We start from the raw sequence: 25,554 nt of genomic DNA on the forward strand, positions 1-25,554 counted from the left end.
GCAACCCACTAAGAACACTATCACGGACAGAAATTTTGGCTTTTAATCTGGCAGCTGATGTTGGTTTACCCTAACTTTTAGTTTCTACAAAATCTTCTTTCTGCCTCTTGAGATAAAATGGAAGTCCGGAGGGGCTCACCGATACATTCATGAACTAGCTTGACAGTCTATCCTAAGTCGATCTGCCAAACACAGCATTATTTACCCCCTGATTACAGCTTCCCATTAGGACTTTAGCTTCTTACTACAGCTAATACCTTCCACATGTTTTAAAGGCAACAAAAAACACCTAGTGGTAGGTGTGATCACTAACCTTGGAGACTTATCAGAGGTGTGAGGCTCCTTTATGACATCAAAAAAGGTTGAATTCCAAAACAGAATGTTTTTTAAACAATCGTTTATTAAAAAAGAAAGAAAGAAAGAAAGAAAGAAAGAAATGTAAGCAAAAATTGAAACGATTTCCGTGTGGTTGCCAAAAGAAAAATGGATGGACATCTCTAACTATTTATTTTGTCTATAGTCACATATGGCAGTTTATTTCCGCTGGCAGACAGGAACACTAGTAAGCACTAGGTTGCTCCAATTCTTGGAATTTCTGAGACAGCGGGTTCATAACAACAAGGTCAAGCAGGAAACATTGAAGACAACAAAAACAACAAAGGGTAGAAACGAGAGGAATGCTCGTCAGCTCATTCAAATGTCACTCAAGCAACCTCAGGATGTGATCGAGTCATCTTCCAAAGAATTGGCCCTCATTAATTAGAAGCAAAGAAAAGTTAGGCTGAGTTTTGCTAAAGACTGTATGGATTGAATCATAAAGAACAAGAGTCCAATTTTCAGCTCTGCCCAACACCAGGTTGTCTTACAGACAACTGGAGAATCCTCCAAATCACAGTGTGTCTCACCCGTTGTGAAACTCGGTAGTGCATCTGTCATAACGGGAGTCTTTCAGCAAAGCTGGAAATTAGGCAGATTTGTTTTTGTGACCGTTGCATGAATCAAGCCAGGGTGTGACTTTGCCCTTTCTTTCTTTCTTTCTTTTTTGCTATGACAACGAGCTATGTGCTATAGCAGCCCAATCTCCAGTTGTGAAATCTGACTGAAAGCTGGTGGGAGACAATCAAGAGGAGGATAAAAAGTCACAAGCCATCAAACACACCCAAGCTGCTTAAAGTTTTTTTTAACAGGGGTCACCCATCCACAGTGTGAATGACTGGTGGAGAGCATTGTTCCAATGTTAAGTTAAAACATGACTACATTTGTGGTAACCCTTAAAGTTATTTTGCCAGGTTGTCATTTTCAGCTAACAAATGAACTACGTTTTTGTTTAAAATTTGGAAGAAACTTTACCAGCAGTTTATGTAATGGAACAAAAACGCACATTTAAAGCAGTGTTTTTCAACCACGGTGCCGTGGTACACTAGTATGCCGTGAGAAAATGTCAGGTGTGCTGTCAAAATTATCCAATTTCACTTAATTGGTCTAAAAACTAATAATAATAATAATAATAATAATAATCAAGCTGTACGATAAACCTTAACAGTTTTTACTCGCTTTAACAGCAAAGTTTAAAAAAAGAAAACAAAGAAAACAAAGAAAAGAAAGAAAAGAAAAATGAAATAGATCCTGCGGAGAATTACAAATATTCGCCTTAAAAGTTGTGCTTGTCACTCTGAGTGAGTCACTCTGCGTGTTCACCCACTTCCCACGTCTCCCATTTCGCCCACGTGACCTGAACGCACCGCGGCTGGAGGGAAGGTGGGAGTTCTCTGGCTCGGATAAAGAGGGTGTGTCGGCGCGACAAAGACAAACTTGGGAGTTCGCTGCCGCAAAGCCCAGCATTTCTCCGCTTCCCGTCCCCTCCTATTATTTTATTCCTGTGAGCCGCTGCCTTGCCTTCTCTTCCCTTTCCTCCGGCGTCTCTTGTCACCTTCTCTCCCCCTGCATGTAACGTCGCAGAGGGGCTGAGATTCTATCCAGCGGCGGATCACAACCGCCCACCGCTTCTAAAGTCTTTTTTTTTTTTTTTTTTTTTGGTGTTGCGAGCCAGCCGAGGAGTCTCCCGTGGCGAGTGATCCAGTGCCAGCCAGCCAGCATGGGGGACGTGGTTTCCAGTCACCTGGACGAAGCCAAGCGAGGCGTTATCGCAGGTGAGTTGCGGTTTGTCGCGGGCTTCTTTGCTCGAACGTAGCGGCACGTGCGTTGTTTTTTTTCTCTTCTTCTTCTTCTTCCTCCTCCACGCAGCGTCCACAGTGAAGGAGGGAAGTGAGAGCTGAATGGATGGAAGACGCTTGTGTCTCTCCCCGCCTCGAAGCCTGTGAAAGTAGTGACTTTCACAGGCTTTGCCGACTGTGTGGAGTCTGTCAGGAAGTTGCCCGTTTCAAGTGAGCCAGTGGAGGCAACGCTGGAGCCACTGGCAGCGTGAAACTACATTTGCATAGCAAAATAACACCCCCCTTTTAAAAAATATTTCAATCACATTTTTGTACGATTTATATTTTTATTTTTTTTAAATGAACTTATTTTTTGTCAATATGTAACGCAAGACCTACTTTGTTATTTCAAAAGGTCTTCAATTACAGCAAACTTTTATTATCTAAACAGTTATGTCTTTAGGCCTTGTTTTCAGCCGGAGTCGGCCGTGCCATGCCAAAGGGAGAACCTTCTTGACAGCTTGAACTGAAAACTCTGAAGAGATAAAGAACCCACTTATCAGTCTTGACTTTATCATCAAGTGTTTGGCCTCGTTATTCAGCCTGTTAGAACTTGTTTGGTGATGGCTAACGTCAGAGCTTGGACAGAGTTCACCGTAGCGGATGAAGTACGGCACATTTTGTGCAGGGGGAGAACATAAAATTTTAATCCTCACTGCATATTGCAGGAGGTGGCCCGGTGCTTTTAAACCTCCAGGATTTCTTCGGAGCTTCAGAATATGAAATCGAGGTGCCCCATTCAGGGCCAATCACAGTTCAGCTCATCATCATGGGAAGCAGGATTCTATTATTAACATCCCCTGGATTGTTTACTTTGCGATTCTATTACATTCCTGGCATGATTCCAAATGTTTGTGTCATGTTGTGATTAATGCCTGGTAGATATTTGTTAAACATTCCGATCAGATGGAGAAACCCTGACATGTGAATTAAGGCCTATGTTCAGAGTACTATGAACTAGTAGTTTTAGTTTTTAACAGCAATTTTCTTTACTTAACTCTCAAGGTCTCTCTTAAATACTTCCAGATTGATGTTTACGGCCTCTGTGCGAAGAGCGAGCTCGCTCCTGCTGTGGCAAACACTGCATTTCCATTTCATTTTTAGTGAGGTCACTTGTGGTGTGGCTGTGTGCCCTAAGAGCCGATTTGGGTGAAGACCGAAACTGAGAGATGACAGAAGCATTCGTGCGCTGCAGGACACGTGAGTGGCGGAAGCTAGCTACGTATGGTCGCTAATAGAGAATGCAAGCATGGCGAACGAGTCAGCTGTATTGGTTTTGTGAAACCCGGCCGCACTGGATTTGGTGTGAAATACCTGGTGCGAACCAACATGGCGTTTACGAAACTCAAAGCAAATACCAGGGACCAATTGAAAACACGTGTAGGGTTTTTTTGGGAAATGAAACCGAGAAGACGGAGAAAAGGAGAATATGGAGGAGTGCGAAAGAGTCGAGACGAGACACTTTACTGGTCGATAGCGAAAACGGCATTATAGCAGTATTAGTCAACCGCAAATAAATTTGTGATGGTGACTCACAAGTCATCATCTCAAATAGCTAACAAGGAATGGAAAATCACGAGGAAAAGAATCAAAAGACATCAGTGGTAAACAACTTGTGCATTAAAATCGGGAGAGAAGTAGGCATGTCAGGGGTTAACAAGTTGAAAGTGAGATATTTCATTTTGGGGTTAATTTTTTTCACTGAAAATGGGTATTGAGCAACGGCTGCCAACGTGACTTCCTGTTCCACTCGGTCTTAACTTTTGGTGGAATCTGCTTGTCGATGTCTCAGCCTGCGTTCCTTCTAAAGCCTCTCTCTGGGCCTTCTGATCTGCCTGCGAGGCAACTAGAGATTGGCTGAAAGTGATCAATGGCCAAACTACAGCCTGGTCCCTAACACTGAACTGTTGGACTGGAGCTTGTTGACTTTCAGTAAACCCTGGATTATGACAGACGCACAAGGAACTGTTCTCATACATCTCTGTATTTCATAAAGGGGTTTTCAGTATTTTTGAAATATTGAAAAGTTGTTGTCAATGCTGTGAAGTAAGATTTTGCTGGTTGTCACTGTTGAGTCTCTGCTATTTTTTTTTTGGAGTCCCGGGGGTGGATAATTACATTGGCCTTTCGCGACCCTGCTGACCCACTGATCTTCTTCTTAGGATATTGCGTCCAATGTTTTATTCCCCCATAAACGCTAAACAGTTCATGCCTCGCAGTTGAGCTGCTTCTGTGTAAGAAATAAGATTTTTCTGTCCTCTAGTCTCTCCCAATTTGCTGCTCCGGTCCCAAAATCCAGCCTTAGTCAGACGCACACATCAGATGTGGAATCTGAAGAATGCACAAAAAAGCGTATGTCTGCAACTGGATGGAAAACTCCTCCGGGCCTTGATCCACTCCGGCAGAAGCCAGGGGGAGCTCAGAGTCTGGCTGACCTGTGGGAAAAGTCCCTGGATGTTTAAAAAAAATCTCCACAGTGTGTCGTGTTACTTTGTTTTTTCTTAGTGCTATATTTACAGCTCGACACAACTGTGAAATGTTCTACTTGTCGGGGGCTGACATCACTACGATGAAGCAGCCCAGTACTTTAGGTGCATTGTTTTAGACTGCTAATAGCGTGCTCTTCTAATGGCTGTATGATTACCCTGGTTTCTTTTCTTTGTGGGGAAGAGCTCTGTCTCTGATGGTTGGGGGGAGTGTCCGCGCTGACTCAGATGTTGCGCTGTCGACTTCCTCCGTAACCTCAGGCATGAGAGGTCAGTTTGAGAGGGAGACGCAGGGCGTTGCACAGGGTGCAGCTCCACTCACCCACTCCACTGAACACGTGGCCAACCCCTCATTTCCTCCTCTTGGGTACAGGCATTACTGTGTTCATCTCAAACCAGGCGGTGGCACTTTACTTTCATATGAAGTTGTTTTTGAAAGAATGATAATGAAAACCACCCAACCATGCGACCTACCGCCCTTGACATTGACAGTTGGTTTTGTTATGTTTTCAGCTCTCATTACAGACTTTATAGTCTGTAATTGCTTCTATATGTACTGTTTGTATACAACACAGCGTTCTCTGTCCTCAGACTCAAATTACAAATCAGTCAAGTAGCTGTAAGCTGTAACTCGATCTGTCAGTCAAGTTACAGTTATCCTGATAATAAGCACGCTGTAGGCAACTAACCTTGCAACAAACAGCTTTTTTGAAGAGGTGGATTCTGGAAGCGCTTTGCTAAATAGAAGATAAGTCATTTAAAGATCATTTTATGCGAAATTGAATTCATTTGGCAATATTTTCTGACAATAAGTGTCTGCAACCTATCGGCCCGTCCCTAGAAATAACAGAAGTCAACCGTCTCCACTTTTCAAAAAGTGTGCAAAAACACTGAGTTTTGGAAATCAGCCCTTTGTGATGTCACAAAAGTTGTTGGTATCGGTCTCATAACTTTCTGTGCATGAGTGTGTACGTACGTACATACATACATATACATACACACATACATACATGCATACATGCATACATACATACATGCATATGTGTAGGACTGACCAATTTACCAACTTGCTTTGTACTTTCTTTTTTTTTTCTTTTTTTTCTTTGAAAGTTTAGCAAAGTACTTTAGCCACATTCTGTAAATGTGTGTTTGTAGACTAAAGGACCGCACATAAAATTCTACGTAATGGATGTAAACGTAGAGCCCAATACAAAGGCAGGCTATTTTCCCTGAAGTCACAGGCACCATTTGAGTACTTAATCACAGCCATCATGTTGTTTCAGTGGAGTTTAACAACATCCATCTAGTTTCTTGCACAGCGTGCTGTTGCCCACACAGCAGTGCTGTTTTGGTCCGAGGGTGAGGAGCCAGGAAACGGGAAATCTGAACATGTGACAACACATTCTTTTTTTCTTCTTTGCCTCTATTATATCTCCGGGCTCTGGAGGGGGTGTTGAGGGGGCCAACAGGAAAGGTCTCGGTGGTCTGGCGAGGCGTGGCACTCTCACCTTTAACATGGACCCTATTCAGCATAGAGGGACTTGTTTTGAACAGGTTCTCTGGGATGAATAACCTGCTGCTTGTGTGTGAACCCTAAAGATAAAGCAGATTCTCAGGTGCCAGATACACCGAATTCTCCTCTCCAGTCAGCAAGATGTTAATTCTTAATCAATTGGTTATGTGTTCACATTGTGTCACCAGTGCAGGACCACTAAAAAGGGGATTTCCTATACAGTACACAATGAGGCTCATAGGCTGACTTCCTGAAAACTAGACAAAAATGACTTCATCGTCGACGTCAACATATTATTATTATTATTATTATTATTTTTTACAGACAAAGCCAAGACTTTAGTATGAGATAGAATAATAGAATGAACTGTTGGGTGCCAACAGGAAAATTTCAAGTGTCCTAACCACACTGTTCAGTTTTAATGTCTACTTAGAAGACATACAGTAAATATGTAGAAACATCCTTATCAGGAAGTTCGTACCTTTTAAAGGGCTGATAGGCTGCTCACAGCTGAAGTGCTCATCAGGCATACAGTATACTGTACAAAGAGAGCCTTCAGTTTGTCGTAATTCATTCTCTTGTTGTATATTCTAAACCTTCCTAATCCACTTTGGAAAGGCATGAAAAAAGGCCTGATGAGCAACACAAAAAGCATGGAAGGCTCCAAAAATATTCAAATAAATTTTAGTTGCTCAGACAGAAGGACAGCGGATTTTCATTGTGGCTTTCTAAAACTGCAATCATCTATTTTTTTAGCACCTCTGACTCACTCCCTTTTTGAAGGCAAAACAGTCAGCTGCTGCTCCTAAACAGCTCCATATTTATGTTGAACCTCATTTAGTAGTACTAAAAGTTTACACGTCGGACGTTTACAGTGATTTACTTGAAGTCAATTGTGGCTATTCACAGAGGTAGTATTAGAAGTCAGTTCACTTACTAAAAATGTGCCACCTAACAGTATCCTTTTGAGGTCATGCTGAAAACCTGGTGCAGATGAGACCTGGAAGAAACTTAAATGCCAATGGCTTTTATTTAGCTTAGCGAATAAACAAAGTTAGCCTCAATCCAGTGCCCCGGACTCCTGCTGCAGAGAGGGCCTGTTGCTCTCACTTCGGTTTACTTCAAATGGGAAAACGGTTTGAATTTATGGGTCCAACCATGGGTCTCTCACAGTGGAATGTTTTTGTTAAGGCACCGAGGAGAAATGGGGAGGGGGTGGGGTAGCACTCTTGTGGGACAGTCTCTGAACTCTCCAGTTCATTCTGTTATCGTGAGCTCTCAAAGCAACACAATAAGAGGCGGGCGCTGTTTGCGCTGTAAGGTACATATAATGCAGGCTCCTGTGTACGTGATTTATTCATTCATTTATTTCTCTATTTATTTTTCACTTCCAATAAGATTGGCACCGTGATGAAAGGCAACACTGTAGTCATCATCATTAGAAGCGGCTGCCCTCAGCACTGCGGAGGCCCCCATGACAATTAGCCTGTTAGTTAGTCTGCTGCAGGAGAGCAGGGAGTCAGCTACAAGTTCAGCAGCAGCATTTACAGCCTACTAATGCGCTCTTTCATTCTCGGTGTTGTTAAGTGGTCAACATTGCGTGGTGCTGCCTTTTAGTCCTCTCAGTACTCGGAAATGTTGTCCTTAGTTATCCACTTGGGTAGGAGAAATACACATTTAAGAGCTCCCCTTCATCTGTTTTCTAAAAAATTATAAAGCAAAATTCTCTGAATAAACCAGTGCACGTCTACCCCGACATGGACAAATTCATCACAGTTTAACATGTTTCCTTTGCAACATTAAGGTTAACCTATAATTTCTACAATAAATGATTACCTTTTACTAGGCACTGTCATCTGTTTTCTTTACCTTTAAATTGTGTTTGAATGACATTTTATGCATTAGACATTATTATTATAATCATAATTATGTGTGAGTAAAGGCCTGGGTTACTGCAGTTTAACTCATACTTCATAGTACTTGGTTACATCGTTGTCATCTCACTATTTTCCCAAATCCAAATTAATCCAAAATAAATCACAAAAATAAGACTAAAATAGTAAGGATGGCACAAACCTTGCACATGCTCCAACACCACCCCACCAGTCACCCTGATCCTCTTGGTGGCCTAAATTAAATTCTGTTATGGGGCCACCAAGACTGTTCATTGTTGAGGCTGGTCCACATAACTTACAAACTTGCTCAATTGTTCTTTTCTTTGTTTTTTGTTTTCGTGGGCAGGATCTCCACTTGTGTGTGGCCAATTTGGGCTGTGTGTGAATTATACCCTTTTCTTTTGCAGATTTTGGATGTTGTAGATGTTTTGTTGGCCCCCGCAGACAAACTTGAGCACGCACTGGAAAGGCTGATGGCTGCCTGCGAAGCGGAGATTAAAATCAGCTCCTTGCAATCCAAGGCTACAGTTCTCGACCAAATATTTGTTAGATTACTTCGCGCTAGTACCCCAAGCCGGGCAGTTTAAGTGGGTGATGGACAGCTGGTTTGGAGTGGAATGTGTGGTAGAACCAGTCCACGAGGCAAAGCTCTTGTCTCCACCAGGTAGCTTATACAAGTGGCCAAAGTGGAGGGTGGCGGTGGGTTGGCATTGGATACAGGTGAGGAGCTTCCCCGTGTGGAGGTAACCTTTAGGTCTCTGCATTGAAACAGGCCAACCGAGGTGGTGCAGGTGTCTGATCAGGAAGCCTCTGAGATAGCTTGAGGTGTTCCAGTCAGGTCCATTTGGGTGAAGGATCGGGCCGTTGTTTGAATGGTTGCATAACCTAGCAAGCCTGAGACTGTCTTCAGGCGCCCCAGAAGTATTTGGACAGGGTTGCTGTCGGAGAGAAGGATGCCTGGAACTCCTTGCCAAGTCTGCACACTGCGTGACCCGATACTGAGTATTCAAAAGCAAAAGTATGTGTGGATATGAAATGGGGAGGTATGGATCTCTGCAAATCGCTGCAAATCTCGACCCTGTTTTCCACTATGCGTCTTAGACTCACTCTAAACATATTCATGATTTGTAAGGACACAATCAACAAAAACTGTGGTTCGTCGGCTTCTTTTCTGTACATTTCCAGCACCTGGAGGAAAATTATGGAGGCTTTAGTACTGAGTGTTCATTTGTAGGTAGCTGCTAAAGCCTTACTATTGGCATGCTGTTGGTACACTGTCTCCATAACTTGTCATGTGACCTTTTTTGTCAGGCGTCGTCTCGGCCCTGGGTGTTAAAATATCACCAGCATGATGAGTGGAACATTTTAATTCCAAATGTCAATGGAACCAGAACTTTTAGTGGTCGTCATTCATGGATTGTTTGTTTTTGCAGTTAATCACTGTTTTAGAGACCAAAAAACTGAAACACTGAGCAGTTGGAGATGTGCATTCACAAGTTTAGAGAAGGTCAAATCAAGTGTGCGTCTAAAGGTGATAGTGCAATTTGGGCACCTTCTGAAATTTCATCCCAAAGCAGAACATCTTGAACCTTTTGTCTCCAGTGTCCAGCTTGGTTTGGATGTGTAATCTGGGAAATAAGTGCAATTATGAAACCACTCAAGCACTATACACCCAAAGCTAGTCCGACACATATGTAGTATTTAAAACGGCACTCTGTCAGTGGACTTTGTGTTTGTTTTTCCCACCCCTTCCTTTCCTCTTTGTTTTTTAAAGTTGTGGAGGACTTTCCCCTTGTGACTTCCTGTTGGGTCGAAACAATCACCCAATGGTTCATTGTAACTATTACACAGTATATATTCTGGCTTGAGAGCTACATTTATTTATGTTTTTCCAGTGATTTCATGAAGTGGCCTTTTTAAAATTAGATTTGTTAAGTGAATTCTGTTGCCAACTACGATTTATTTATTTTTATTCATCTTTGTTATCTGAATTTGACAACATCTAACTACCATAGAATTGATTAGAGTGCCTATATTTATCCCACTTTGAGGGAAATTGCATAATTACAGCAACAACATCAACGGCAAGTTCTATTAATTACAATGAGGGCACAACATGAGGAGACAATTCTTCACACTCCCATTGGAAAGATCTCTTTAAGCGTATTCTTCTCAGAATAAACTTCAGTGCTATCGGCAAAAACAGTGGCCCAGACGGAAGTGGTAATGATGGAGTTGTATATCTGCAATAAACTAACTGAAACGCTGCTTTAAATGACATAATGTCTTTCGGCTGCTTGGCAACTTGGTACTTGGGCCTTTGGTTGCTCTCCAAGCTTGAGGCTTTGCCAGGAATACTATCAACCCCGACCAGCTTGACAGAATACATGTGCTTTTTATTTCACTTGCATATCGGCAACCATTGTTTTACACCTTTTTTGTTTTCTTTAGAGAAATGCAGTTTTATGTCAGTTCATGACAAAGTGAGTCTATCATTTGTTTTCTTTTCTTTTCTTTTTCACAATTCCTATATAGTCTAATAATTGGGCCAGACCAGGTAGTGTGAACTGTATGACATCAAAACCCTTACAGTGTGATTGTTATACATGTCAGTGTAGGTTTGAAAGCAGGGTAAGTGGTGTAATGTCTCTTGAAAGCCCGAAATAAGTCATCCTTTGTGTTCCAAAAATGTATTATTAAATTAATAAATGACCCCTGTCTAACTTTTAGGATTTAAAAACTTAACTCAGGTGAAACTGTCGCCTCACATTAAGAAGTAGAGACACATCCAGGTTTGACTCCTCGGCCTGGGGCCTCTCTGTGTTTTCAGTTTGCATCTCCTCCCCGTGTGCGTGTCCATATGTTCTCTCTCTTTCTCTTCCTATGTGGCCCTGCGATAAACTGGCGACTTGTCCGGGGTGTAACCCAAAGACAGCTGGCACAGGCCTCTGCACCCTCTGCCCCCCCCTCCTCCCTGGGTTGTCGTGGGTGGTGGGTGCATGTGTAATGAAAGTGACTGAAGCCCGTCTGTCAAGGCAAAAGTAGAGATTTTTTGTGTAACTTTGATTCCAGTCCTTACATCCATCAATTTTCACCTCCAGAGGAGTGAAAATGCCAGCTGTCTTTGGGTGTGGAAAGACAAACAGCCCTAAGGACATCAACTAAGGACATAGTAAGAGTTCCAAATTTGCCTCGCACACGTTAGGACAGGCGGAGAACCTGGAGAGAACCCACACAGACGCGGGGAGAACCTGCGAACTCCACACAGAACGGACCCAGAGATCGAATCCGCAACCTTTTGGTTGTGAGGTGACGGTGCAAACCGCAATGGTTTGCACCGTCACCTCACAACCAAAAGGTTGTCGCAGCCATATTCGTATTATCACACATTATCCGTGTCACTAAAGCCAATTCGTCACTTAAATTACGTATTTCTTTGTTTTTATTTGTGCGATGTTCCCAATTTCAAATCTGGGTAGAATTTTGACCTTTAACCTAAAATCTTCTCCCGTGAGTCACTCCTGCTCTGTTATAGGTACTGGACATCAAAGAAACCTTTGGAGATGGAAAAAAAAATCAACTGCAATATTTTATGCTTTTGTTTATATATTTTTGTATATATTACACCATGTGCACAATCAGTATGCAAATGTAGAAAAAGAAACGCCAGTGAAGGCAACAAGGAAATATCTTGTCCAGTGTCGTACAGTCCTAAAGGCACGCACGTCTTGTGTCTTCCAGGTCGCACTACAGAGGTGATGAATGGCTTTGGCCGAGTGTACGAGCAGCAGTTTGCTGTGGCGCTCTTTAACAAAGTCCGCTTCGACATAGAAGGAGGAGGAGGCCCTCAGCCTCAGCTGTTGCATCGCAAGGTAAACTATCCTTTCAGAGTTTAAATGTTGGATTACTTAAAACTCTTTGTATTTTATTAACGTAATGACGGTGCTTATCAACGCAAGGAACTCATGAAAATATTTCTTGAAAATTGACACTAATAATTGAGACTTTATGTGTGTGTGTGTGTGTGTGTGTGTGTGTGTGTGTGTGTGTGTGTGTGTGTGTGTGTGTGTGTGTGTGTGTGTACTTGTTACTTACAGAATGACAAAAAATGTCATTACAATTGTTTTTGTGTTGTTTTTAGATCAGCTTTTTTTTTTCTATGTTGTAATACGACGCCTTCCTGTGAAGCAGCAGCACCCTGTCTTTCATTATTCTGTTAAATCCTGGTAAATGTAGTAAATAGCTCTTGGCATTTGGTGCCACGGAGACGATGAAGAATGTCGAAATCAACTTTGTCAATGGGGCGGACACATTAAAGTGTGTCACGCTTGTAAATGCCGCCGTCTGCTCCTAAAACCGTCCTGCTACAGAGCAAAGGTCACTTTGCACTCCCTGCTTTCTTTGGTAATATTCTCTAAACCGTGATCACTTTTCACCCCTAGGTTCCTCTGGAGAACAAATCTATTTTCAGCGGCTCACTCTTTCAATACCTGGAGGACAACAAGAAGTGGAGGGAGCGCTTCCTGTTCATCCCCGACTCGTACAACATCAACTGCTACGACAGCAAAGCGGTGAGAGAAAAGCGAAAGCGCACGCCGTCTTCTGCAACCTTGAGGTTACAGTTTAACATTTAACGCGTTTTCTCTGCTCCTTGTCTCGTATGTCAGTCCCACGACAAGAACCATCAACCCAAAGGAACCATCAATTGTGCCGGCTACAAAGTGCTAACATCTATTGACAGCTACCTGGAACTGATCAACAACAGTCTGCCTGGTAGGGGGGGGTTGTGGGTTTTAAAAAAAAAGCAGCAGATGATGGCGAGTGAAGATGCCAGGACATAAATGGAAAAATAATCAAAGCATCTGCTCAGGTGGACTTGTAGGGTAGTGATTCTCTATTTGACTCTATTTTAATTGGCTTTATTAGTCGTCATGTGTTAAATGAACCTATTTGCATCTACTCCGCCATGCATTCTGGGGGGGAATGAAATGGCAAATATTGCTTCACATTCTCTCAGGCAAACGCACACAGCAGACAGCCTGCGCTATTCACACATTTGGCTGACCGGGACCTTGTTGCACAACGTCGGCTTGCACCTTCACTGGGTGTCATTGCATTTACACATGCAAAGCCCTATAGCTATTGCCACAGATACTAATGTCACCATGATGCAATAAATACATTTAAAGAAGACAAGCTGCAAAATATTAGCATCAGAAGATCACATGTACACAAAAGTGTAAAAATGAGTTTTTGTTACTGGATTTGAAAAAAAAAAAGCCTCACATTTGTTTGCGTTCCTTTGCTGCTGAATTTAAAGAATTTGAAAGAAGTGCAGCAGTGTTTGCAGTTGGGAGGGATGAGCGAGAGGCTCATTGTGATATTTGATCATTTAATGAAGGGAGTTAACGCTGTGTTTTCTAACCTGCCACAGGCTACTGACCATGCTAGAGAATTCTCCACTCTGTCATTTACTGTTCATTTTGATTCAGCTTTACTTTGTTAAAAGCAGTGGTAGAAATTGCAAAGTGCCCAAGTTATTTCCGCTGCTTTGTTGTCTGAAGTTTCACGGTAAGGATAGGAAGAATACCTCTGAAAGATGACATTGGCATGCAAAGCTACACTTTGTGTAACCTGGAGTGTCGCCCCTCCCCTTCGCTGGGAGTGTCAGCTTCTGAATAACTGTGTCCAGACATACAGGGTGTTTTTTTGTGTGTTTATAATGGAAAGTTTTGGGGGGGGTTTAAATTTGAAACTGTAGAGTTAAAAAAAAGAAAAATTAAAAAGGCAAAATGAAAGATGTAAATAAGTTATCATCATTATTTATTTAGTAAAATGTCCAAATGCCTTTCAATGTCAAGCTCTTAAGTTTGACTCATGTCTCTGTTTGTCCTCCATACTGAATGGGTTGGTTTCATTCAACCCGTGTAAAATGGTTTCATACTGTACAGTTTCAGTGTAGTTTTCCGCTCAGTTTAGATGAGAGGAATTCTGCCCGATAAGAGGGAGTTTCTCTCTCGGCTCACCTACTGACATGAGGCTCCAAGCTGCCTTTTAGTAAACGCAGTAGTAACACTTTGTATATTGATGTTCAGGTGGAGTCCAAAACATAGTTATAATGTGGTTATAACAGAGTTATAACTAACAAAGTTATAAGTTTACATGATGATATTGTTGTTTTTTTCCTATGCAGATGTAAAAGCCAAGGTGGGGAGTTCGCCCTTTATTAAGTGCCATACCCAGTTCTCCCTGATCCTCTGGCACCCGTACGCCCACCACCACTACTTCTGTGTGGCCTCCGAGAAAGAGCAGCAGAAGTGGCTCGCTGTCCTGCAGGACTGTGTCCGACACACCAGCGACGGTGGGTTTTACTTTCAATGCAAAATTTTTGTTTGTTTGTTTTCTTTCCCCCTTTTCTCAAATGCAAAAATTTAATTCCACAAAGAGAAGGCAAAAAGGTTTGTCAACTTCACATGGAATTTTTCCTGAGTTACCAATAAATACCCACTGAAGAAATTGCATAAATGTTGATGGCAAGTCAGCCCATCACCATCACCATCTCCTCATTCCCTTGCAACGAAATGCAAGACCAACCACGATGCTGCATGAATAACTACTGGTAATCTTTTAAAACCGACCAGTTGTGAACAATTAATTTATTTAGTCATGTTTTACCACATTTACCTTTTGGATGGAAGGTGAAACATCTTACAAATAGAATGCAAGAAATAAGTCCAGTGGCCTGAACAATTAAACACCACAATCACCTGAAGGACTGCCTGACCTCAAGGACAGACTGATAACTGTGTTTGTATTAGTATTGCTGGTAAGAAGTCCCCAACACTTTTATATATTTAAGTAAGAAAACCTATCGCATTCGCGACTCTTGACCTAAATGCTGCCGCCTTGACCAGTCTGACCTGAACGCCTTGCTGCAACATGATGTATTTATTTTATTTTGACCTTGACACAAATCGGAACAGGGCTAAAACATAGTAATTGACACCTTTTACTAAAGTAAAGAGCAGCAACTTGACTGACTGCTAACTGTCAGGTGCCAGAGTTTGTCAGCCAAGCTGGCACCTGCATTCTCAGACACAGTTATTTATTGTCAGGTGCATTTAAAACCAGACAAATGGCTCTTGCAGGACTTTTTGCATTAAGTTCTGGAAGCCTACGTTTTCCTGGTGCAACTTCACAGAAATGCCAGCAATGTTTGTATGGGCTTTACACAAAGGTAGACACACATTTTTCGCGTCAATTGTTTAGACTTAACACGTTATCTTTTCATTCAACCATCACTCCACATTCTTCGTTCTATATTGATTATTCTTTGTAAACATGACTTGAGGATTTTGTTATGTTTTTTTTTTTTACTTTTCCGCAAAGTGGTGTAACCCTCCGTGGTCATGCAATAACACCAAGAAATATAGAAGCAAAAAAAATCAGTTAATCATTAGATTTTTTTATTTTTTTTTTATTTTTTTGGAATTTGCAAAAGCAATTTGGCTCAGAGGGCTTTACATTCTGTACAGATGCAACAAAATGTACTCTTATTAGAGAATAATTGGTCACAAACACAGATCACTCCAGCGTAAACGTCTCATCGCATGAGGAGTCGTTGATTTTAAACTTCAGCAGTTGGAGGAGACCTCAGATCCAGAGGCTTGTGTGCCAAGGCGGGAGAAGGTCGTGATGTCAGGAGTATTCAGCACTTGTCTTCCTTGGTTGCTGCACACAGCAGTGAAAGTATTATGCAGTAAAGCCTTGTGCAAAGTCACGCCCCAGATTTCAGTGTTAACTCAGTCCTGAACCAACTTGAAGCACAAACGTTGAAGCGCGTGAGTCACAATCACGCCTCACATCAAGTGCACAGGAGTATCACACGGGAGGCTCTTTGCTCATTTAGAGATTTGATGACCCTCCCATAGGTGGAGCTATACTCCTTTTTACAAAATCACTTGACAACAGTAGGTGTTTAGAGCAGGCATGGACAAATGTCGGCCAAGGGGCCTCATGTGGCCCGTTGAGCTTTTAAATCTGTCCGCCAAACTTGAAGAAATTATATTAATAGTCAGTAAATCATAAAATACCTGCATTTCATCCGTCTTTTTCAGTGTTTTAAGAGTCATTTCAATAAAGAGATAAATACCGTGGGACTTCAAAGACAGATATTTAGTTATTAAGTTAGATGTTAAAGCACATGTTTTCCACAAATCCCATAAATGTTTTTTTCCTCCTGAGGTGAGGTCACCAAAACACTCCATCCATCTGCTCCTGCTGGCCCTCAAGTCAAAAGGTTTGCCCACTCCTGAGTGTAGTTTGTTTGAGAACTACCCTGGTTAAAACCCTTTCCATTGGCCCCTTTTTTTCTCCATTGGCTGGTAACAAAGTAGTGACTGGAGCCTGTGAGAACCTGGAGTAGGAAACGGCAGCAATAGTTGACATGCCTGAGCTGTGACACAGTCGTTGAGCTGTGTGGCATCCGCTCGTAGCGCTTGAATGACTCCATATGTTAAGCGGCACACAGAGACCTGCACCGAGGTGTTCAACATGTCCGGTAGTTGTCGGGGTGTGAGTGATCTCAGCTCCAGGTCGCCAGGCCGTTTCTCAACACACGGTGGTGTTTGTGTGCGACACTGCACTGCACTGCACTGCACTGCACTGCACTGCACTGCACTGGAAAAACAAAGTCGAGCTGCCGTCCCAATACACAGCTTGGTCTTCACACTAGCTGTTCACTCTCAGTACTTGTCCTCAGATTCAGTTGTGGCTTTGGGTGTGCCAGACCTCTTTCCTGTCAGAGTTTGCCCCAGTTTCCGACTTCCTTTTGGTGGTGAAGGAAGCTGTACTCACTGACACCTTGACACCTTTCTTTGCAATTTCTCTGTAGGAAACACCTACATTTTCAAGTGTCATGATGGTCTGTCTCTCTTCCACTGTTAATTGACTTTTTTTCTTTTGCCATCTTTGTAGCAACACACTGCCTTCTGCAGTACAACACTGTTGAACTGATGCTCACGAGGGTATGGTAGCACAGTGTGTTCAAAACTGCTTTTATGCAGACAGAGGGGGTTGTAAGTAATCCAGCAAAGTTGGAACACCTGTAGGAATTAGAATAGTATTAGCACCAGCTTTCAAGGCTTGATCACCCTCCATTGCTGCAGGACAGCTTTCAGTTGTTAACCCATTTTGTGTTCCGTGAAAGACGCCTGGGAACACCAGACACTTTTCTCGTGTCTGGCAGCTCCGTGGTTCTGTTTCTTTTTTTTTTTCTTTCTTTTTTTTCTCTACTGTTTTTAGTTCCTTGTTTGTTATGTTGTGTATATATGTAAATCTGAAAATAAAATATAAGAAAACAAAAAGTGGACTTGTGGGCAGTGTCTAATGGTGTCTTGTTGTCCAATCCAATAACAGGTTTACCAGAAGAGGATAAGGTCCTGACACCAGCCTTTACCGATGCCGTGCGACTTTACCGCCAAGCTCAAGGGCACTATGGCACCTGGGAGATGATGTGTGGCGCTCCATCGCAGGTCAGTGAGTGGACCTTGTTCTCAAGGCATTTGGCTTCGGCAGTTGCTTGGATCAAATTTCAGTGTTTGAATTGGTCCAATTTCAACACGGAGCGTCTTCCAACGTTTAAATCAAGATGATGATGACGACGATGATGATGATGATGATGATGATGTCCCTCGTGCAACCACTGGTCTCAGGAATGTTTTTGTCCTAAGCTGAAGAGCCCTTGTTATATTTTCTTTTCCTCTCTTATCTCATGCCTTTAAACACGTCAGTGTCCTCAGAGTGTTTCCGTGTCCTACATATTCACGTATTATACAGATGTGAGTCTCAGGGGTGCAGTCAGCCCCTGGTTTCTGCTCCTCCAGCGCTAAACTGGTTTTTCAAGATGTTGCAACAGAAATTGTGTTGCTACTTTCTTGAAATTGTACCTCGTCCAACACACCAAAAAGCATATGCTTTTTTTTTTTTTTTTCTTGTATAGTCCCAATTGACTTGAGACAGAGAAATGAATTGATTTGGAAAAGACTAGTAGAATCTGGTTCTCTACCAGACCAGAACCTCTCGGGAGACTTTCTGTCAGCTGTTGCTGTTTTCTTCTCGGTAGATCCTGTCCAACCTGGTGATGGAGAGTCTTCTGCCTGAGCTGAGGGAGCTCATCTCCCCCCGCCTCAAGGGCAAACTCTATGAGAGACAGAAGAACTGGATGCTGGTAAAAAAAAAAAAAAGAAGAAGAAAATAATTAAAAATTAAAGAAAATGAAAATAAATTATGTAAACAGTACACGCCGTAAGTTCTAAAATTAATCACAGGTTTTGATTGTGCGTCTGTGTGTGCCAGAAGAAAACAATCTTCTAACTTGAGACGTGTGTCCTCATGTGCAGATTAGTGACGTGGTCTACACCCTAGTGCAGGGCCAGTGCCAGGCCCAGTACGAGTCGCTGTTGAAGAAGTGTGAGGCAGCGCGCCCCTCCCTGGAGGCCTCCATACGAACTGACATGGACCAGATCATCTCCTCTAAAGAACACGTGACCAACAAGATCAGAGGTTTGCACTGCAGTGGGCCGACTGTAACTTTCTAATTCTGTGACCGTAGAGCAACGTGCTGAGCAGGTCTAGACCACGCTCCTACAGCCAATAGTTCCCAACAAGGTTGAGTGCTGAGGAAAGGAAAATCTGTCTTCATTAGGGACAGAAACCTCAGGCAGATCCAGACTCTCTAAGAGGTTGACAACCTCTTCAGTCCGATTCTCCATTTAAAATCACATTCAGTACATATTGAGCTCTAATACCATTTCTGGTAAACAATGCAAATTCTAGAATATTCCATCAGTCGAGATTGGGTCATGTGACCTTGTTTCTCACAAACAACACAGTGTATTTAGGCTAGAGATGCAAATTATCTATGAATTCATTAATCGTTAGTTGATTGACCTTTTCGATCAATTAACGATTAATTGATAAGTGGCGATTTTTCCCGAGAACCTAAATTTCACAATGAAATATGTGGAAGGAACACATTATTTAATCCTTGAATGGGGTCCAACGTGGCGCATTTTTACATTAGAGTACAGTAGTAAGTTTTGTTTGTTTGTTTAAAAGTAACTTGTTCTAGATATATTATGACAATCACAGTATCTCCGGGGAATTGCTCTTTCCTGCCACTTCACTGTTAAAATGATATTAACTACGTGTGTAAAAAATGTTCAGTTAATTGCGACTAATTTAATTTAATCAATTAAATTCTTAATCGACAATTAATCTATAATCGATTAATTGTTAACGTCCCTAATTTTGACACACTATTTCTACTCACAAGCTAATCAACCTCAGTAATTTTTTTGTTGTTGTCGTTGTTTTGGTTGTTGTTGTAAAAGTGTCTCACCATTGTTTGACTGTACTCCCTAGTAGTTACTCAGTTTTGAGCCCCAGCACTAGTTAACGGGAACCTTAAACCACAATGAATTGATCTTATGATGCCAAAGGCAGCGAGTGGATGAGGCCAGTTACATCCTTTTTAACCTCTCATTTCCAGTGATGTGCAGCTCAATTCAAGCTGTCTTTCTTGTTTGTATGTATCTCTGTTTTACAAGAAAAGTTGTTCAAAGTGCAACAATTTGAAAAGTGACAAGTGTCTGATTTCTTGATCTTTTCCCCGCAGGATTAGTTCTCCAAAAGGCTGAAAAACTGCTTAAGGTCAGCATCCAGCCCTACATCAGCTCCATACTGGACGCTCTCATGGAGCCGACCAGCCGAGGCTTCTCCGAGGTCCGCGATCTGTTCTTCAAAGAGCTGGTGGAAATGAGCAAAAACACAATGAACGGAGGCACGAAGGAGACCATCGCACAAGTGAGAAGGGAGTCCCCCTGGTTGTGGTTCAGTTTCAGCTTTTGTTTCAAGGGTTCCATGCACAGACGCATTAGTCATTGTGTCTGCAGTTTTATGTTGCGGTTGCCACGTGACAGTAAAGTGGAAATGAGTAGTTTGTCCCCTGTGCCTGCTGTGTCTTTCTCAGCACATGGAGAAGATCTCCATGCTGGCCTTCCACCCGGTGAAGATGCAGTGCTGCTACGAGAAGGTGGAGCAGCTGAGTCTGGAGGGTCTGCAGCAAAGATTTGATGTCTCCAGTCCCTCAGTGTTTGTCCAGAGGGCCCAGATCCTCATGAGAGAGGTATCACTCTAATGCTGCTGCTGCCGCTGCCGCTGCTGCTGCCGCTGCTGGTGCCGCTGCTGGTGCCGCTGCTGGTGCCTTGCTTTATTCCTTTCACAGTTATGTCAAATCCGCACAGTGTCAGTGGAGCAACAGTTTTGAAATTCATATGTTACAGTTTTGTTTGCTGCCTACACAGACTCTCCACTGGACTGTAATGGCACAGGTCACAAGACCTGGGCTGCCAGTCAGAGGAACACACGGGTTTGTCATGGAGAATCTAAAGTCAACTGAGGTTTGCGACCAGCAGATGGTGGCAGAGCTCCTTCATATCTTTCTTTTTTTTGTAAACTTTATTTCAGATACAAAAAAATAAAAAATAATAATAAAAAATAATAATACTGCTTTAAATCTGAAATGGAATAGGAGGAAGCAGAGCTTATCTAGGCCTCTCCCAATATTAACATATATTGGAATTACAAATTATAGAAAAAGAAAAGAACAAAAACATTTCAGGAAAAAACAAAACATTTCAGGAAAAAACAAAACATTTCAGATCATAGTAATTTCAAACCGAAAAAACAAAAAACAATGGAATTGTTTTTCTTTTCATTGCTCGTTTAATATTTGCTCACTTTAGAGTTTTGTGTTGCTTTCATTGAAAAGGCGTGAATGCGTGTGCAGCTGTAGCTCAGTGTGGATGATGATGATGCACTCAGCCACAAGGGCCTCAGCTGGACTGATGAGCCCATAAATCCAACATTATTATGTTCTGCCATACACTGTTTTATTCCACACCACTTTCCCAAGGAGACGGTAAACATGTCGGAGGGAACATTTCTTGGCACCTTTGTATATAAATTGCATCTAGTAAGTCCTTGGAAGGGAGTGGAGAGTCACCTGATTGGTCAAACTGCATCACTATCAAGTGGATCTGTTGTTTACCCGGTTTAAAGGCTTCCTGTTTGGGCACGGCGACATGCTGGTTGCCTCCATAGTCCACCAGGAAAAGCCTTCAAAACGCCACTAAAGCAGTGCCTCAACTTAACCCCCCCCCCCCCCCCCCCCCCCCCCCCCGCAGTTCGTCGCTGTACCACCCTCATTGTGATCGAATCTAAACTAATCTAATCAAACCTCATCGAGGTAAATGGTTACAAAATCCCAATGGACATAAAGTGTTCCTCCTGTATCGCTCACACATTCTGATTGGGTTCTCGCTGCCTCTGTATTGTGAGACGAGCTCCTTCTCCTTCACCCCCAGCAAATGGACGATGCCGTGTACACGTTCGAGCAGATCCTTCATCAAAGCCTGGAGGCTCAGGGGACGGAGGGTCTCTGCAAGACCATTCAGCGCTGCCAGGACAGAGTCATAAAGGTCTCACACTCACACACACACACACAGAATGTACATGCACAGATTCCCTCCTATTGATTCCGCAGTTTAACCCCGTGTGTAATTTCTCTGAAGTTGCAAACATGAATCGGATCTCCTTGGTTGAAGTGGTCACTGTCCATCTTATACTAGACACTATTAAAGCCTTTTTTTTTTTTTTGGATGAATTATTTGAACCTTCAAGAAATTGTAGGCTGTGTTACAACATATGTAAAGAAAACATAAACTTTTAGAATGTTTTGTGACAAAGATTCTACATTTAATATAAATACATATTTACTTTTTTGTTCTAATACAATGACAGTCATTGGTGAATAGAAAATGTCTTTGAATAGTATTTTCAGAATCACACTGCTTCAATTTTGCCCCGACAATTCTGGCAGATGAACACCATGTGTGGTTCTAATGTTACCGTCTCTTGGTTTTGCCTTTGTCTAGAAATTTGACTATGACAGCAGCACAGTCAGGAAGCGCTTTTTCCGGGAGGCCCTCCTCCAGATCTTCATCCCCTACATGCTGAAGCAGCTCAGCCCTTCCTGTGCCTCGGTGAGCGTCTCACTTCAGTGTAGCACTTGATCTTGTCAATCTCCAATGTACTTTTGCCTTGTTTTGTTGTATCCTCCGACATGCAGTTATGCAGCCCATCCAACGGAGAGTTGTAGTAATAATTGGGATAGAATGTGGGGCTTTCCAGTTGCATATTCAACAGGGTTTTGTTGTTGTTATAAAACATGCTGAGCTAAATTGTTTCTTCCCACCAAAAGGAGCTTCCTTGCTTCCAGGAGCTGATCTTTGAAGACTTTTCACGTTTCATCCTGGTGGAAAATATTTTCGAAGAGGTGGTGCTGCTGTCTGTCATGAAGGACATCATGATGGGTCAGTCTCTCGTCTGTGACTACAGACTAAACTTTTTTTTTTTTTTTTTGGGGGGGGGGGGGGGGGGTCAAACCCAATTCCATCCAGCCCGAATGGCTATGCAGTTAGCTGCAGCCCACGCAACTCCGAAAATGATTCATAGCGTCTATACTTTTCATAGATGGCGCCCATTAAGTTTCTTAATCAAGCTTCCCGAACTTGAAGAAATTATATTAATTGTTAGTCAGTCATAAAATATCTTTATTTCATTCATTATTTTCAGTGTTTTAAGAGTCATTTCAATAAAGAGCTAAATACCGCGAGACTTCAAAGACACATATTTTATTGTAACACTATTGTTTATTTTCAATAGACATTAAAGCACACGTACTCTACAGGACATATCCCATGATATATTTTTTCCTCCTATGAGGTGGCTCACCAAAACACTCCATCCATCTGCTGCTGCTCCGGCCCCCTCTGTCAAATTTTAAAACTCATTCTGGCCCAGCAGACAAAAAGGTTGCCCAGCCCTGTTCCAAGATGTTGACTGGCTCCTTTCTGCTTCTCCACAGCTGTGAAGGAGGCTGCCGTCCAGAGGAGACACAACCTGTACAGGGACAGCATCGTTCTCAGCAACAGCGACCCCAACCTGCACCTCCTCGGGGAAAGCCCCTCCATCGACTGGGCCGGGGAGTTTGGAGGAGGTGCTCGGGAGGAGACGGAGGACGGCGATGGTCCCGACGGAGAGTCCCAAAAGAAGAGAAGAATGAAACAGGTGGTGTCCATGATCCAAGTGGACGACCCTGTCGAGAAAGGCCCGCTGACGCCGGGTGTTGCCGACATCCCCGAGGAAAGCGGAGACGCCGTGGAGGAGACGTCCAACGGCCCCGCATCTCCGGACCTGAACGGATCTCTGGACAGCAGCGTCTCCAAGGCCGAGGAGCAGGGCGAGGAGGAAACGGCCGCAGAGAGTCATCCCATCGCAGTTCCTCCGGGGCCGGAAGAACCGCCGTCCAGCCAGGAGGTGCTGGAGGAGGAACTCCCGCCACCCCCTCCAGAGGAAGTTCTCTCCGCAGCTCTGGAAACGTCCTCGCCGGAGGAGTCGCCCAATTTCCCTCCGCCGCCGCACGACGACGACAGCGGCTTCCAGTCGCCCACCGCCGGGACGGAGGAGGGGCATCCGGGCCAAAGCGCAGCAACAGCAGCAGCAGCAGCAGCAACAGCAGCAGCAGCAGCAGCAACAGCAGCAGCAGCAACAGCAGCAGCAGCAGCAACAGCAGCAGCAACAGCAGCAGCAACAGCAGCAGAAGCAGCAGCAGAAGCAGCAGCAGAGGCCACAGCCAGTTAGTGAGGCACCCAGGGAACAGGGATCCGTCGTCACGTGACTGAGAGCGGAAAACCCATTGAAGTACAGTACATCAGTTCCCCCACAACCTCCCTGGCTGCTTCATCTATGGACGGGGATCCTGTTTTCTTTTTTGTTGTTGTTGTTTTTCAAAATTGTACCGTTTATTCACAACTTCCTTTCAGACCAATAATTACCTGCACACAGAACTTCCACAAATTTTTTTTTTCCTTTTCACTCGGTTTTCACTGCGAGCACAGTGGACATGAACATGAAGTCGTTGGAGCGTCACTGCTGAGGTGCCTTCGGTGGAACACGAGTTAGTTGAGTAGTCTCTCTTGTTTTAACAACTGTGTCACCTTCCAGAAACAAAAAAAAACTTGAAGAGTGCGATCCATCATGAAGTATTGTTGAAACGGCTCGATGATGAAGCGATGGGGGGGGGGGGGGGGGCAAGTGGAAAGAAATACTTTCCCAAATGCGTAAAAGAAAACTTCCATCCCAATCTAACGTTTTAACAAATGTAATGTTGTATCAGTCTTTTATGTGCAAACCGATGTCAAATATCTTCAAGACAATTTCATTTTAGCATATAATGTTATGCATAAATACTTGTATGGATCAGTGAGCAATTAAACTCAAGTCTTTTTATTTTTAATCTCTTCATCCATAGCTTTGCTGATTCACCACCTTATTTTATTTATTATTTTTGCACCATTTTTCTTTTTTTGTCCAACACACTTTTAGATTTATTTTACTCTTGTGATGTTAATGGTTGTCGTCGATAATAAATCATTATAAATTATAATCGGCTTCCTTTCCTAGTTTTTTATTAGTGTTTAGCGTCAAACTTTAAAACTGCATGTGAAGGGTCGGACAGATGCATACATGCTGACATCATTTAAGGAACTTTTGAAATACACATGCGTGCACGTGCGATACCTACAGTTGCCTGTAGGTGTCAACAACAACAGCACACTGTGAAACAAATGGAATACAGTGGAAAGTTTGTGTGTTTGTTTTCATGGGAACCCATGAGACTCACCACGTCAAAACCAGATGAGCTTTTACGTTATAAAATTACCATGACTTTAATTTATCTTGGGTCACTTCAGAACACTGCACCAAAAGGATGAAGTCCCCAACTTTTTTTCCATTGGTTTTGCTTCCATCTAGGGGCTACACAGTGGACTGCCGCTGCAAGAAGAAGCTGCCTTTTTTTTTTTATTTTTTTTTTTTTTTTTTTATTGCCAAGCTGAAATGGAACGCTTAGATACATGTGCACAATATCAACCATTAAATACATGTTGGAAAAAAAAAGTAATTCAAAAATATGAGTGGGTGCGTACAATTGTGTCTGCCTCTGTGTCGCTTGTATCTTTCCATTTGCCATGTATGGTCATTTCCACAGGTATTTTATTACACAAAATAATATTATGAAATGCTTAACTTGGACTGAAGAGTTTTCAAGCACTGTGTCTCTTGGTTTCCACGCAGGGACTTGCTGAAGTCATTTTTACATCATGTGTGCAAAAGTTTGCTGTGTGTGTCAAATTTCTACAGAGCTTGAAAGCATGTACGAGACGTTTCGTCCCTTGCAGATCCAAGTTTCACTGCCACACTCGTCGTAGCTGTGGCTCTCATGCAAAATCGTTTTTTTCTGCTGTATTTGCCTTTTTCAGCAG

The 25,554-nt window shown here is 42.8% G+C and overlaps 1 protein-coding gene across 1 annotated transcript; it reads left to right on the forward strand.

Moving 5' to 3' along the window:
* The first annotated feature begins 1,749 nt into the window (after positions 1-1,749).
* Positions 1,750-24,677, forward strand: LOC142902079 (protein Niban 2-like). Its single transcript, XM_076046896.1, has 14 exons — positions 1,750-2,150; positions 11,849-11,979; positions 12,550-12,678; positions 12,775-12,880; positions 14,301-14,468; positions 17,525-17,640; positions 18,231-18,335; positions 18,508-18,670; positions 19,785-19,972; positions 20,139-20,294; positions 21,535-21,648; positions 22,105-22,212; positions 22,431-22,542; positions 23,097-24,677. The coding sequence occupies exons 1-14, from the start codon at positions 2,096-2,098 to the stop codon at positions 23,870-23,872; spliced, it is 2,427 nt and encodes an 808-aa protein (XP_075903011.1). The 5' UTR covers positions 1,750-2,095; the 3' UTR covers positions 23,873-24,677.
* Positions 24,678-25,554: the final 877 nt, after the last annotated feature.

The sequence above is a fragment of the Nelusetta ayraudi genome, unplaced genomic scaffold (assembly GCF_046127955.1).
Source record: "Nelusetta ayraudi isolate G7.1 ecotype Tasmania unplaced genomic scaffold, CSIRO-AGI_Nayr_v1 ptg000092l, whole genome shotgun sequence".
Lineage (NCBI taxonomy): Eukaryota > Metazoa > Chordata > Actinopteri > Tetraodontiformes > Monacanthidae > Nelusetta > Nelusetta ayraudi.

Excerpts from the sequence above, each read along its gene's own strand:
- LOC142902079 (XM_076046896.1), top strand. The coding sequence starts at position 2,096 with ATGGGGGACGTGGTTTCCAGTCACCTGGACGAAGCCAAGCGAGGCGTT. Across the intron at positions 12,881-14,300 it reads GATCAACAACAGTCTGCCTG|ATGTAAAAGCCAAGGTGGGG; the intron begins GTAGGGGGGGGT and ends TTTCCTATGCAG. Across the intron at positions 18,671-19,784 it reads CGTGACCAACAAGATCAGAG|GATTAGTTCTCCAAAAGGCT; the intron begins GTTTGCACTGCA and ends TTTTCCCCGCAG.